This window comes from Colobus angolensis, unplaced genomic scaffold, assembly GCF_000951035.1.
Source record: "Colobus angolensis palliatus isolate OR3802 unplaced genomic scaffold, Cang.pa_1.0 Scaffold257, whole genome shotgun sequence".
Classification (NCBI taxonomy): domain Eukaryota; kingdom Metazoa; phylum Chordata; class Mammalia; order Primates; family Cercopithecidae; genus Colobus; species Colobus angolensis.
In genome coordinates this window covers 4,391,204-4,406,824 of record NW_012115788.1, presented here as the reverse complement: position 1 = coordinate 4,406,824, position 15,621 = coordinate 4,391,204, and the positions used below count along the sequence as shown (strand labels likewise).

The window sequence follows — 15,621 nt, the reverse complement described above, 5'->3', positions numbered from 1 at the left end:
CCATATCCGATCATTTCTTTAAACACTATTTCCCTCACCACTGTAAATGTGAACAACTTTTGCTGTTTATTTGGCAATGTGGATTTGCATATCTGCTGACTCGGAGGCATTTGACTGTACTCAGGTTTCATCCATTTTTGCTATTGTTTGGGTTGCTTGCTTTACAATTTATAAGAGCTTCTGGTACAATGTAGATAGTAACACTTTGTTAGTGCATATAAAGAAATTTGAAGTTGTTGTAAGAATCTACTGATTTTGCTTATTTTTTCCACTTGAGGATTTTTATTTGCCTATATTCAAAACACCTCTCACTTCTTTTATAATAGCAGGCTTTCAGCCACAGATTAGAGTCTCCCAACACAGAGATTATATATATTATTCCCAGAATAGATGATCCTGAATAGTGATCTTTTGCAAGTTACTTTTAACAAAGTATAATCATATTTGACTTGTAAATGAGAAAATGAGATTTAGGATTTATCAAGTTTCTCTTTGAAAGAAAATGTCATTTTTCTATTAGATAATTATCTATTTATAATAAAGTTAACCAAAATCCACCCCAACCAATGCAAAGCAAACATTTATTGTGGCTTGGTCTGGAAACCTTTCATTACAAATTTAGCTACAAGATATTTACAGAATATCTTGTAAAGTTTATAGTTTGTTTTATATATTTACTCCCATTTTAATTCTAGATCCATCCAGATCCATGTTTTTTATTTTTTAATATAGTATAACGATTCAGCTTTTGTTTAACTATTCCAGTTTAAATAATTGTTTTAAATCACTTTTTAAACCTATTGAGTTAAAATAGAAATTGAAAAAAATTATTAAATTGAAGGATATGAATCTTTGGTTCATTTCATAAATCCATGGAGTTGTCAATGATTATGTGAAGACTTGCTGTATTTTTTGTGTTCTGATTACATAACAATTTTTGAATTATTGTATTAGAAATTATATGGTACTAGTATATCTCAGAAAGTATATAATCAAATGAACTTTCTTCTTTTTCACTAATAGACTCTAGTTTTTAGAGAAATTTTAGGTTTACAGAAAAATTGAGCAGAAAGTACAGAGAATTCTCATATACTCAATTTCCGCCTGCTCTTAGTTTCCCCTATTACTAATATCTTGGAATGTTGTGGTCCATTTGTTATATTGGTGAATACATTATTATTAGCTAACTGCCATAGTTTACATTAGGGCTTACTCTTCATGTTATACATTTTTATGAGTTTTGCCAAATGCAAACACCATTATAGTATCATACAGAAGAGTTTCACTTCCCTAAAAATCTCTTTTATTTTTCTGAGACATAGTCTCGCTCTGTTGCCCAGGCTGGAATACAGTGGCACAATCTTGGTTCACTGTAACCTCTGCCTCCTGGGTTCAAGTGATTCTCCTGCCTCAACCTCCTGAGTAGCTGGGACTACAGGCGTGCACCACCAGGCCCAGCTAATTTTTTTGTGTGTGTTTTTAGTAGACGGGGTTTCATCATGTTGGTCAGTCTGGTCTTGAACTCCTGACCTGATGATCTGCCCGCCTCAGCCTGGCAAAGTGCTGGGATTAAAGGTGTGAGCCACCACACCCAGCCCACTTCCCTAAAAATCTCATTTATTACTCCTCTCTGCCACCAACGTCTGGCAACCATTGATCTTTTTACTTTCTCTATAGTTTACCTTCTCCAGAATGCATCTTATTGGAATGAAACAGACATAGCCTTTTCATACTGGCTTCCTTTTCTTAGCAATACTCATTTATGATTCCTTCATTTCTTTTCCTGGTTTAAAAGCATTTCTTTTTATCATTGAGTAATATTCCATTATATAAATGTACTGTAGTCTATGTATTCATTTACCTCTTGAGAAATATCTCAGCTGCTTCCAATTTTTGGTAATTATGAATAAATTGCTGTAAGCATACATGTGTAGGTTTTTGTGTAAACATGATTTCCTAACTCATTTAGGTAAATATCTAAGAGCACAATTGCTGGATTGCATTGTAAGACTGTGTTTATCTTTGTAAGTAACTGCCAGACTATTTTAAAACAGCTGGAACCTAGAAAGCAGAGTTTGACCTTTTGACCTTAACACATATCTTAATTTTCCTTCTGTAAAACTTCTTGAAAATGTATTGAAGTAAAATTTGTCATTATAGTGAATGTGACAAGGTCTTATTCTCTTTAGAATAATATAGAGAGGGATATGGATACTATATTCAGGGAAATAGAAAAAGACTTGTGAAATACAAATTACTAATCCTAGCATGATCCTGATGTTGGAAGTATAATAGTTGAATCACCAAGTCATTGGCTGACTTTTCCTAAGTCACACAGTGATAGATACTAAACCATCACTGAATTTGAGTTTTTATCTTCTCTAAGATATTCCACCCACAAAAGGAAATATAGAGAGGCAGGGAGGTAAGATCTTTTTCCCTAAGTGAAGTCCAACAAAGGTACCTCCCTTTGGCTTTAGCTACCCACGTGACTACTTCATTAACTTGAAAGAGTAAAATTTGAAAAAAATTCTGTCTTTAATGTGAATAACTGAGGAATAATAATAAGAAGAATCCCAATAACTCAGTGTGTGTGGGATAATTATTTGCCATGTTAAGAGGCGAAGGGAAAAACATTTATATCACTAGTTCTCAAAGCTTTGACCTGGGGACACATGAGAAATACACACTAAAATAATGATTTTCACTGGCTGTGGATAGGGGTATGAGGAAGCTGTGGGGAGATTTTGGAATTTCAGTGAAATGCTGTTCTTGATCATTCAGAATACACCCTTTCTTCCATATAACAAGTAATGCTTAGATAGAGTTGAATGTAAAGGATGAGGGGACAGCTTACTAAGATCAGATATTTTGCAAGAGTCTTATGCACAATGAGATGTATGTGAGAGACTCCATATTTCCTCTCCTTGTTTTGTTTCGTTTCCTCCTCACTATCAGATTCTAAACCAAATGAGTGAAAATAAACATGCTGTGAAAAACGTAACATATAGTGATTGATTTTAACTGTCTTTTTTCTTTCCTTCTCTTTCTTTATTTTCTCTGTTTGTAAAGTAAGCGGAGCCGATGAATCATCATCTTGTAGAAACAGCAAGAGTGGTGAGTCATTTCTCTGGAGTATGTGGCATTTCACCCACAAAAAAACATTTAACCCATGATTATCCCCTAACTGTTAATGATAACATATTTTACTTGTTCTTTTATTTCCATAAATCTACTCGACATTATTATTGTGTGAAGAAAAATATTCTGACAGATTTTTCACAGCAATATACCTAGATGATTAGTGGCTTTCTTTTTGTTTTATGTTTAGGAGTTTCACTTGCCTTTAGTGTTACAGCTGGAAATTAATTTTGGAAAAACATTCTTTTCAGTTTTTTCCTTAATTCTGCTACAATTACCATGTTTATTGTTGATATTTTAGGTTTGTCTATGTATTACAAATCCAAATATATAAAATAATTCCATTCAGTTTATGGCACTGGTAATAGCAGCAACAAAACAAAATGAGACTATATATGTTTTCTAGGTTGTTATATTTTATAAAAAGTAAGTGAACTTTTTTCTTCATTGTACAGAGCGTCACTGTACAGGAACGTTCCAATAGTTCCATTACCAGAGTTAGGAATACAAATGCAAATTAAAGACAAAAAGAAAACCAGATTTTGTATAATTATCTTATTCCTTCTCACCTGATGACATAAATATGGTATTAGAAAGTTAGTCTACATTTGTCAAGATCAATGTGCAATATCAGTTAACTTGTTAGCAGATAACTAATTATTTTTCAACTTACACATATGATAGTAAAAACATATATTGACATTTTCTGAAATATTTAGATTAGATGATCGTCCTACTTCAGGATATGTTGACTTCATTGATATTGGCCTTGAGAACTTAGACTGTATTATAAAATACTGCCGATCTTTAGAAAGTATTTTCATTAACTTCCTGAACTTGATGTATTTTACCTGAGATATCTATGAGGAAAAGAGGAAAAGAACAAACCACTAAATGCAGCATAAATTGAGCCATAATGCTGTGAGAGTTTACACTTGTGCACTTTAATGGAAACATCGTATAATATTTTGTAGGGTTTCACGAAGAATGAAAATGAGCCACTATGGAAGTTACCAGAACCAATTTTCCTTCCATCAGGTGGGAAATTTCTTATGGAATGTGTTCTGTAATAGTTGCTGCTCCAATAACCTTTTCATTTCATAGGTCTAGTTCCTTGTTTTGTTGCTCAACTAGTTTACAATGTCAAAGATCTATTCATATCAGAATTTATGCATAACTGATCTATATTATAATTTATATATACAGTTCTATGTAACTGACTCTATTTAAAAGAATTAATGTAGATAGGCCTTTTAATGTCAATGCTTTTATTGAACTTCATAATGATCAAATTTTTGGCATTACCTTTGCTCAAAATTTTGAGCCAGTCTGGAACTTTATTACTTCTATATTTCTTATAATAAAAAACTATATCTAGGAACAAAAGTCTTTTGTTTTTGAAGGCAAGAAAAATATAAATAGAAAGTCATTCGGCGCTGTGTAATGTTAAAATTTACAAATATGTTATTTCTCCATTGTCACAAGAATTCTAGTGGGTAGACAACTTAGATAATGCTCCTATATACAAAAATAAAAACAGCTAGGCACGGTGGCTCACACCTGTAATTCCAACTCTTAGGGAGGCAGAGGCAGAAGGATAGCTTGAGCCCAGGAGTTTGAGACCTGCCTGGGCAATATAATGAGAACCCATTCTCCACTAAAAGGGAGGGAAAAAAAGACAACAAAACAAAAGTAAAAACAGGTTCAGAAAAATTAAATATGTCCCTAAAGTTACAGAATAATAAGTGGAGGTGGAATTCAAATGTAAAAGTTTGTTTGTTTAGTTTTGAAGGTAACATACTTTTTTCAGTCTACAACCTATTTAACTACAAAAGTGTGCCAATCAGTGGTATTAGGATTGGGGCAGATGTATACTCTGAAAATAAAAGTGCAAAATAAATATACCATCTGGAAATAAAAGTGCAAAATACAGAGGGGGGGGGAATCAGTCCTTCCATTTCTTTTCCTTTGTAATGCCAGTTGAGTTGGTTTAGTGAGTAGTTTTGCAAGACTTGTTTCACTTTGTTTTTGGACATAGCTGAGCCACGTACTTCAAACAGAAGGCAGCCAATTACTAACTTCTGGTTGCTAGGTGTGGCTTCCTTTCAAATCCTATAAAATCAGGAGCCCAAGTCTCCACCGCTAGTGTGAAATCTTCAGAGAAGAATTTCCCCTTAGTTCTTTGCAAGAAGGTACAGATAAAGGTAAGCCTTGGTTTTCCTTTTAGTTAGTTTTGGTTGTTTTGAAAACTTTTCTCGCCACTATGTTAAATGTTACTGCTTCTACAGGATTTATGGTTAGTTGCATTTAACATGTAAGTCATTCATAAATCTTTCTGTAGAATTACATTGGATATTTATATTTTAGGAATCGCTAATTACAATGTTTTTGTTCTTCTTAGTTAACAAATACAAGTAAAAATATGATAAGTTTGCTTAATACTGGCTCATTGTACTCTTGGTAAGTTACCATGAGAAAGAAGGAAAGAATGTGCTTTTCCTTTGGTAGCCTTTAAAGAATGTGGTTTTCCTTTTCTTCCCCTTGAAATATTTCTTCCCAAGAACTGTGTGTGTTTTACAGAGAAATCATGATGGGGCTGCTTTTTGGGGGCAAGAACAAAAGTGGTAAGAGTGAGCTGCCGGGAACTGTTTCAAAATAGTAGGACTTTCATAATTTATTTTCCTCTTTTGTAAGGAAAATGAGATAGATCAGACCTCAAAGTGGTAATCATGCCCTTTGTAATAAACATTTTTAAATATATGTTATGTTTGCTCGTGCTATTTAAATTAAAAACATATGTTATGTTTGCTCGTGCTATTTAAAATAAGAAGGTCCGCTTATTGTTTCATTTAAAGAGGGTGTGGTCACATTCCTTTTCTTGTAGGCTCTGTGTCATATACAGGCTTTTCAAATGCCGGCTGGAAAACCTAAGAAGAAGGGAAATACTTACTGGGTAGTGTCAGATACATTAGCCTAAGGGAATGTCAGTAAGGCCCTCTAACAGCTATTCCACTTGAATGTTGCATGAGCTAATGGCCATAAAACTCCTTAGAAAAGCGCAAAGCAAAACTAAAGAAGAGTATTTACTGGTGTTGGATATATTTGTAAAAGTGAGATTACAAATCATGACCATATATCTGGGTATTTTTTCTTAAACATATTCCTTCAAGGATTTTTCTGTTTTGTCATTTTAAATGTTTATTAAATGTTCTGATTTCTTATGTTCACTGCTAGTTAATTAACAAGGATGAGATTTTTCTTGCCTTGGTTATGTCTAAAAGATTGTATAAACTTTGAAAAAGCAATGTTACCCTCTTTCCACAGGAGTATTTTGGTAGCTGTGAGAGAGTGCACTTTGCAAATGACTCAAATGTGGTAAAATGTTGGTTTCATAATTCTGAAATGGCCTCTTCCCCAAAAGTGACATTACCACCCTAGCTCCAGGCTCAACCACATCTGGCACATAGTCAGCATTTAACAGATGTTGACAAAATAGTTAATAATAACATTATTAAGGAACCAACCAGAGTTTCAGGCTTATTAAATACTTTTTCAACCAAAATGTCTGCAAAGGTTGATTTCTGAATATGACATTAGCTCTCTCTAGGCCTATTAATTTATGACATTTAAAATAAGAGCTAAGGCCGGGCACGGTGGCTCAAGCCTGTAATCCCAGCACTTTGGGAGGCCGAGACGGGCGGATCACAAGGTCAGGAGATCGAGACCATCCTGGCTAACACGGTGAAACCCTGTCTCTACTAAAAATACAAAAAACTAGCCGGGCGAGGTGGCGGGCGCCTGTAGTCCCAGCTACTCGGGAGGCTGAGGCAGGAGAATGGCGTAAACCCGGGAGGCGGAGCTTGCAGTGAGCTGAGATCCCGCCACCGCACTCCAGCCCAGGTGACAGAGCAAGACTCTGCCTCAAAAAAAAAGAAAAAAAAGTAAGAGCTAAACCAGTGGAATATTTTCAATGATAAACTATAAACAGTTTTTTGAAGTCAACTATTTCCTTTTCCTTTAAAGTTCTGGGAAGCTCAGAACAGATCCAATTTACACAATACCTTCCTTCATTATGCTAGTTTTCTTCATCTTCATCTACTTGAAGTAAAATTTAAGATTGGCACTTCAGAGCTGTAAATGGATCTTAGATACTAATTACTTCAACATTTTTATTTTATAAATGAAGACCCTCTGGAGAAGCTAAATGTTTTTCTTGAGGTCACATCGCCAGATAATCAAGAACCAGTATACTTCAATTTGTATTTTATATCCAATAGTTGTGGGGAGAAAATGTTTGTTAAATTACTGTAGATATGTTTTTAAAAATATTAGCAATGATACATGATACTCATTCAATAATACTTATTAACATCCAAAATTCCAGGCATTTTGCTAGGTATTGGAAGTACATACATAATGAATATTATTATGTTAGCATGGGCCTCATGGCCTGCTCCTGGGGAATATAAATAAATGAATGGAAAGTGATAATACAGAATGGTGGGGCTGGTGTAGGGGTGAAGTCAGGATGCTTTGGGAGAGCATGGAAGGTCACCGAATCCAGGACTGAGGAACGAATGAAGGGTTTCTGAAGAACATGATGAGGTCAATGCTGACGCCTCACTTAGAAGTAGCTATTAGTTAGGCAAAGAGAACTGAATGTGGAGAAGGAACAAGTATTCCAGGCAAGAAGAACAGCCTATCGAAAAGCCTGGAAGCAAAACATTAGTGAGGCTACCTTTCATAAATTGCTTTTTGTAAATCATGCCATTGTGTAGTCTTAATTGCCTTCCCTCATCAGGGAAGGTGTGGGAAGGACTTGTGAAATATACATTCCAGGAAAAACTATGCACAAGGCATGCATTTAAAAATAAACTCCCTAAGGCTGGGGTGAAACTTGCCATGGTCTGCACAAGTTGACTGCTAATAAATTTGATTCTCAGGTGTGAGTTATTAAAAAGAACACTGATCATGTCGTTTTCTTTTTGGTCAGTAATTTAAAAGAATAACACCCTTCCCTCCTTCCTTCCTTCCTTCCTTCCCTCCCCCCTCCCCTCCTCCCTCCCTCTCTCTCCTTCCTTCCTTCCTTCCTTCCTTCCCTCTCTCTCTCTTTCTCTCTTTCTTTCTTTCCTTTCTTTCTGACAGAGTCTTGCTATGTTGCCCAGGATGGAGTACAGTGGCATGATCTCGGCTCACTGAAGACTCCACCTCTTCCGGGGTTCAGGTGATTCTCCTGCCTTAACCTTCTGAGTAGATGGGACTACAGGCACTCACCACCATGCCTGGCTAATTTTTGTACTTTCAGTAGAGATGGAGTTTCGCCATGTTGGCCAGGCTGGTTTTGAAGTCCTGGCCTCAAGTAATCTGCCTACCTCCTAAATTGCTGGGATTACAGGTGTGAGCCACCATGCCCAGCCAAAATATACAATACTTTGGAATCAAAAGGGATGGATTTATGTCGCCATTCTTGCCAGTACTAGCAGGAAGACTGCCTGAAAATAATACTCAGTTTTCCCAGATAGAAACTGAGGATAATGATGAAAGGCTGTTATTCCAAGCAAGGGTTAGTTGTTGCTGTTACTATCATTGCAAAACTCTGATAGTTCTAGATTGTAACCAGGAAGACATAATCAACCACAAAACTCAGCTTCCTCTGTCACAGATACTAAAGGTAGCCTTTCATGAGGCCGAGAGATGGAAAAATGAAGGGGGTTCTCTTTTAGGACACATAAATATGCAAAAAATGCTACTCTTTAGAAAGTTATACATTCAAATAATAGATAAGTTGACATTGGTAGGCAGTGCATGTTCACAAAAAGACCATTAATTAGAAGAAATGTGAAATGTTGTTGATTTCCTTATAGATTAGCCTATGTATAAATGGCTAATTTCACTTTCATTGAGCTCATGCTAAGTACTTAAATAAACTTAGTTTTAGAGCTTATTGTTGGTTAGTTGAAATCTGTATTGAGTTAGTTGAAATCTGTAAGTTGATAGAACAGGCTCTTTAAAATCTATTGCAAGCTTTATACACTACAACCAAAAGGAGAGAAAAAAGAAAACCTTTTATGAACTCATTGGCACAGGTAGATTTTCATGCAGAGTATAGGTATTGAAGAGTCAGAATGGCTTATGGATAGAATTTGGCCAATATATAAAAAAAAAATTTAGTATTTGTTAGATGTATTATAATTATTAGGAAGCTCAGTTAATATGTGCAGTTGGCTTTGGGCCCTTAACCAGCTGTATGTGATAAAATCTGTTTCCTTTAGAGCAATTTCTATATCCTGCCTTGATGCTCCTGTCTTTAATCTTTGCTAAGAGCTAGTGGTGAATTTGGCTGAATTCAGATTCCGTTTTTCTCTAATTGATTTCTTGAAGAAAATTCTCTATTGGCTGCTTTTCCTTCCTAGATTATGCTTTTAGTCTATCCAAATACTTCAGGCTGGAATGTAGGAACTTAGAAGATATAAATCACAAAGCTATCTCCTCTAGGGATGCTCTCTCTGTCAAATAAGTGACTTAAACCACTTATTTTTGTTATCTTGTGTTGTGTAATTAGTATACCTTTTCCTAGGCTCTCTCTCACTTTTTTTTTTTTTTTTAATGGACATTATTCAAGTATTTTTTAGAAGTAAAAAAACAAAAAAAAACTACTATGGTAAAGTTTTTGTAAAGTTTATTTTGAAGTTATCAGAGACACCTTTAATTTTAGACTGGACCATATCTTTAGTCTTTGTTTTGCTTTCTTTTGAAGTTTTTATTTGCTAATTGAGAAGAATGGAATTAATGAACATGTTTTTATAAGTGATGGAGTAGTACTTTGCCAAATGACGAATTATAACCCTTATTTTGATGATTCTTCTTTATCGAAGGCTTGGATGAGATGATGAAAATGGAAATTTAGAGTGCCTGAAGCTGCTAGAATTGCTTTTAAAGTATTAGGTGTGCCAATTAAGAAGTTGGAATATGAAACTCCATGTGGCAACCGCAATTGCATCAGACTAGACTGTAATGGGAACTAAAACCTTGTGTAAAATTGCACGTTGCTACTTCACCTCAGGAAACAATTTTAAATTTATCGATTAAATTTAGGAAAGAGGCTACTTTAAATGAGTGGAAAAGGTATTGGTTCTTCTCACAGATGACAGAATAGTAATAAGAGCAATCCCATGAGAATTAAATGGAGATGGTTTCTGCTTTGGATATTATTTTTTTCATGCATTCATTGTTATTACTTGGAACTCCAGTTATTTTTTTAGCAGGTGTAAATTGAAAGGGTTTGTCTGAACATGCTGTTGTGGAATTAGTTTATGGGTTTTATGCCTCATGAGTCATTTATCTTCATATCAAGAATTTAAAACTGCCAAGATTATCCTCTCAACCTCTCTCGCAAGCATTCATGAGAGTAGTCTCTAGAGGGGTGAAACAGAATGGTGTGGATAGACCGATCAGTGTAGACCTTGAGCAAGGCCTCTGAAAAACATCCCCAGACTAAAAGGATCGTGATGGCTTTTTGTGTGTGTGTGGCCAAAATAGGGAATACATTAATTTTTAATATACTTAAGATCTTAAAAATATATGTCTCATTAAATAAAAATATTGCCAAGTCATGATAGCAATTCAAGAAATTTCCTTTAAGGTAGAGTTTGCCAAAAGAGCATGCATGTTACAATTTCACCTCTAGGCTTCCCGTTAGAACCAAAAATCCTGTATAAAATAATCCTTTTCTGGGTTTTTTGTGTTGGGTGGAAAAATATGTAGGACTACTATTTAGACAGCTCAAATAGGAAGAAATGTGAAGACAGCAATTATTTCAATGCTGAATAATTTTATACCAAGAAATAGAAAAGGAAACTAAATTATTCAGGGAGAAATATCTTTTTACAGATAAAATTTTAAATCTGAATTCACTTGTACAGGTTGTCATAGATTATTTTACCTTATAAATGTAATCATTGTCTGGGAGCGGTGGCTCACACCTGTAAATCCAGTACTTTGGGAGGCCAAGGTAGGCGGATCACCTGAGGTCAGGAGTTCAAGACCAGCCTGGCCAACATAGTGAAAACCCGTCTCTACTAAAAATACAAAAATTAGCTGGGTGTGGTGGCCGGTGCCTGTAATCCCAGCTACTCGGGAGGCTGAGGCAGGAGAATCGCTTGACCCCAGGAGACGGAGGTTGCAGTCCTATCACTGCACTCCAGCCTGGGCGACGGAGCAAGACTCCATCTCAAAAACAGAAACAAAAACAAAAGCAATCATTAAGCTTTTCATCTAGCCATTACTTTCGGACAGGCTCTCATTAATTCTACATAGACGGTCTAATGGTCTACTAAATAGTGTTCTAATCTTCCATCTTGTCTATCTCTTAGCCATTCTCCATGATACAGGATGAATGGTCTTTCTGAAACATAAATGAAACCATGCTGCTTTAAAAAAACACACAAATAAAAAGAAACCCTTTTTGTGGACACATTTAAACTTCTTGTTTCAGTTTCTGCCAACATTTCTTGCTCTAGCAAACTTTCTTCAGCTTCCCAAATATGACAAGCTTCTTGTTTGTGCTCTTTAGCTTTTCTGCCAGGTTAATCTTGAGTCATTTCAAGAAAGGCTTGGGTCAGCCAGGGCCTTCTCTAAGAAGTTTCTTTAGCCTTTATGTTTTCCTGTGGAGAACACACACTAGCTTTAAGTTCTGAGGGTACATAAGATGATTTTTCAATGTTTTTGTACTCTCAGTGCTTGGCATATGGTGGGTGGTCTATAAATTTAGAACAATGTAGGGAACCACAAACTCCTCTCTTCAGCCTGTGTGCTTACATGTAGTAGTTGTCTGATCCCTAAAGTTTAGAATTGAATATGCCAAGAAAGAGTTCAGTTTCAGAGAGGAGGGTATGGCTTCATTTTAAGGATAAAAGCTTCCTTTAAAAAAAAAAATAAACTTACGTCTTACATTCTGTTATGCTCCTAAATGTAATTAATCCTGGAAAGTAAGAGCAAGGCTACTCTCTAATGCTGCCTCTTATGCATGTAAGAGGTGAGGAAGGAGAGGTTGTGTATGGTGCATTTGTTTTGTAAAAGCATCTACCTGTTTTCTTTCCAGGCACTTTTCAAAAATGGCAATGGTATCAGAATTCCTCAAGCAGGCCTGGTTTATTGAAAATGAAGAGCAGGAATATGTTGTAAGTAGAGTGATAATAAAATGATGATTGCAATATTGAAATAAAAACGAATATAAGTAAATGGCCATTAATTTATTTCTCTCTCATTCTTAGCAAACTGTGAAGTCATCCAAAGGTGGTCCTGGATCAGCAGTGAGCCCCTATCCTACCTTCAATCCATCCTCGGATGTCGCTGCCTTGCACAAGGCCATAATGGTTAAAGGTAATGTGTTTCCTCAAAACAGTTCCCTCCTGGACATTTCAGAATGGCTATTTGAACGACTGTCAAAAAACAGACATGTGCAATGGGAAGAATCTGGTTCATTTTGAAGATAAAAAATTTCTTTGCCAAATGAAGATATAATTATTTACTTAACACTGAGGAAATTGTGTTCAAATCCGTGGAATCTCTACTGTAACAGCAGATATTACTAGCTCATTTCTAGTAGAAACTCCATGCTGAAATTGAAACCTCTGTTCACGTATAGAGTTGGAACTAGGATCAAACACTGCAACACTGAGGGCCAGGAAAAGTTAACCGTCTCTTCCTTTCTCACTCGAATGAATGAAATGTCATTCTCCCAAGTGCTTCCTTGATATGTAGTATAGCATTGATTTTCTATGCTGATAAATAATTTATACCTCTTAATTTGTTAAGAAGTTCATTTGGAACATCTTGATAATGAATTCTTTTATGTCAACTGATGATGACGAAAATGGATGTTAAAGGCTGTCGGCCCTTTATTTCCAGGTGTGGATGAAGCAACCATCATTGACATTCTAACTAAGCGAAACAATGCACAGCGTCAACAGATCAAAGCAGCATATCTCCAGGAAACAGGAAAGGTGAGTTAGAGTGGTAAAGTTAGATATTTAATTTCAGCATATTTATACTTAACCATGGATTCAGAAGCACAGTTACCTAGTTCTTTAAGTTTCTAACCACTGTTTTCGCATTATATCTATGATTGGGATTGCAGTGTTTATCCACTTTGTTGCAATTGAATCCATTTTATCAAATTTCCTATTTTTATACATTGGTCGTCTTGGAAAAATCAAAGAAAAGTCATATTCTTTGCAGATGTGGTGCTCTGGGGTCAAATTTTTAATTTGAACATCAACACCAAGATTGCTGTTGTCAATAAAGAATATGGTCTGATTGAAATGTACTAATATTTAAACTGAGCTGTTTAATGCCTAAAGTTTATATATAATTCTACTTTAAAAATAAACCTTATATCTTTTATACCAAATATGAGTTTTTTAAAGCAACAAAATTAGAAAACTATATAATTTCAATATCTGATTATACTGCTTATTTGAGAAGTACAAACCTCAAAGACCGGAAACATGAATATATTATTTTAAAAGTAATTTTACTTCTGTTTTCTGTTAGCACACAGTCTGCTTTGTGATTTCTCCCCTGTATAAAAGACTACTAACCTATCCTTTAAGAAGTTATCGATGAATTCAGTAAATTTTATTCTAATCCCTCTAGATCTAAAAGAATAAGATAATGTTTCAAAATATTTGGTACACGTTGTATGTGAAGGAAAGAAGCTCTAAAAGATGGTTGGGTTTAGGGATGAATTGTATGATGACTTAAAGTCAGGTAATACCACATTTTTTAACCTAGCACATTACTTATTTGAAGCCCTGATTCTAATCTTTTTTTTTTTTTTTTTTTGTAGCCCCTGGATGAAACACTGAAGAAAGCCCTTACGGGTCACCTTGAGGAGGTTGTTTTAGCTCTGCTAAAAACTCCAGCGCAATTTGATGCTGATGAACTTCGTGCTGCCATGAAGGTAAATCACCCAATTTAAGCAAGCTCCTTTCCTCAAGAGGATGTATTGGGCAAGTCACTTATGCTTATGTTCTTTCCAAAATCTAGTACAGTGCCTATCAATCAGTGGGAGGTTGAAGGATAAATTAATAACTCAATGAAGGAATTAATATATACATGAAAATGTAAATGTTGGCACTAACACCTTCCACGTCATGTCACTGTATGAGTCATATATTTGTGTTTTTATTTTTACCCAAAATATTGATGATAAACTTGTTTTGTTTTAGGGCAATGTAATAGAGCTTATTGTAATTATTAAATATTGTGGGTGAAATTTACTAAATGACAGAGTCAAACAAATTTTGGAACACCAAAAACTAGTTGATCCTCTTGAATGAAGATTTTTTTCTACATTTCTCCTTTTCTTCTCTTCAAATTTAGGGCCTTGGAACTGATGAAGACACTCTGATTGAGATTTTGGCATCAAGAACTAACAAAGAAATCAGAGACATTAACAGGGTCTACAGAGAGGGTAAGTTGTAATGTCCAGCAGTCCAAGTGCCTTAGTTGAAAAGGAAATCTGATATACTTTCTTAAAATTGAATGTGTATGTTAATTACGGCAGCTTTGGAATCTCTACATATCAAAATGTTTATTGTTTGGCACATGTCTATTAAATGCTATTACCAGGCAACACTTGTGTTGCTAGGTTGTTGACAACGGAGATGGTGTCCCAATCCCCAACAAGCTTGTGTTTTAATATAAAATTTTCCTCTAGGATAAATGGCCACATACGATTATAATGCAAACCTCAACTGAGAGCACCGAAGTTTTAAAAATTTCTGAAAAACATTTTTCTATTATTCTGGAATGTGTTTTATAAAAATGTCCAAATGTCATTTATTTTGAAAAGAATACATAATAACAAAAAAAACTTCTAACAAAATGTCTTCATTTGTCCTTGAAAAAGTAAAGAATTAGGTGCTTATAATTCTCTGTTGGAAACCTTAACTTTATCATTATGAACATAAGCAATGCACTCTTTATCTCCAGTTAAATTCACAGAATAAAAGACTAGTCTTAGCTTATTTTGTCTCTTCAGTGAAGCATCTCATTTAAATGACGTGCTCAACACTAAAAAGAGGGTAATTGCAAATCTGTTACCATTTTCCTTCTCTCATTTCCCTGAGCTGCTGGCTTTTTTGCTTTCCCAACCCAATATGTGGCACATAGAAGATCTTTCTGCTTGCTTCTCATACCAAGCATGGAGAATACAATAGCTTTTGCATGTCGTTTTCAGAGGAATTTAATAAAATAATAAAAATAAGGAAGCTTTTAAACCTCATTTTCTGCAATTCTTATTTAATTACCAATGTTTATGTTAGATCCATGTATCAGTGATAATAATAATAATAATTTTCTGTTTGATAAAACAGAGTTTATAAAAATAAGTGGTTTTTTTTTTTCGTTATGCCATGATATAGGCCAGTGATAGCTTATTAAATTGCCCAGTTTCAAGTTTTTTTTTTTTTTTTT

General features: G+C 35.0%; 1 protein-coding gene across 2 annotated transcripts in view; it reads left to right on the top strand.

The window, feature by feature from the left end:
- The first annotated feature begins 5,151 nt into the window (after positions 1-5,151).
- The window catches only part of ANXA1 (annexin A1), a 19,197-nt gene continuing 8,727 nt past the window's right edge, over positions 5,152-15,621 (top strand). The window contains exons 1-7 of one of the 2 annotated variants that reach the window (XM_011947027.1): positions 5,292-5,345; positions 8,287-8,320; positions 12,242-12,320; positions 12,414-12,522; positions 13,051-13,145; positions 13,991-14,104; positions 14,527-14,617. In XM_011947027.1, coding sequence (XP_011802417.1) covers positions 12,255-12,320; positions 12,414-12,522; positions 13,051-13,145; positions 13,991-14,104; positions 14,527-14,617 — 475 coding nt within the window. In that variant the 5' untranslated portion in view covers positions 5,292-5,345; positions 8,287-8,320; positions 12,242-12,254. Of the gene's footprint in view, positions 5,346-8,286; positions 8,321-12,241; positions 12,321-12,413; positions 12,523-13,050; positions 13,146-13,990; positions 14,105-14,526; positions 14,618-15,621 lie in introns of both variants that reach the window. The other variant, XM_011947026.1, reaches the window with a different exon arrangement.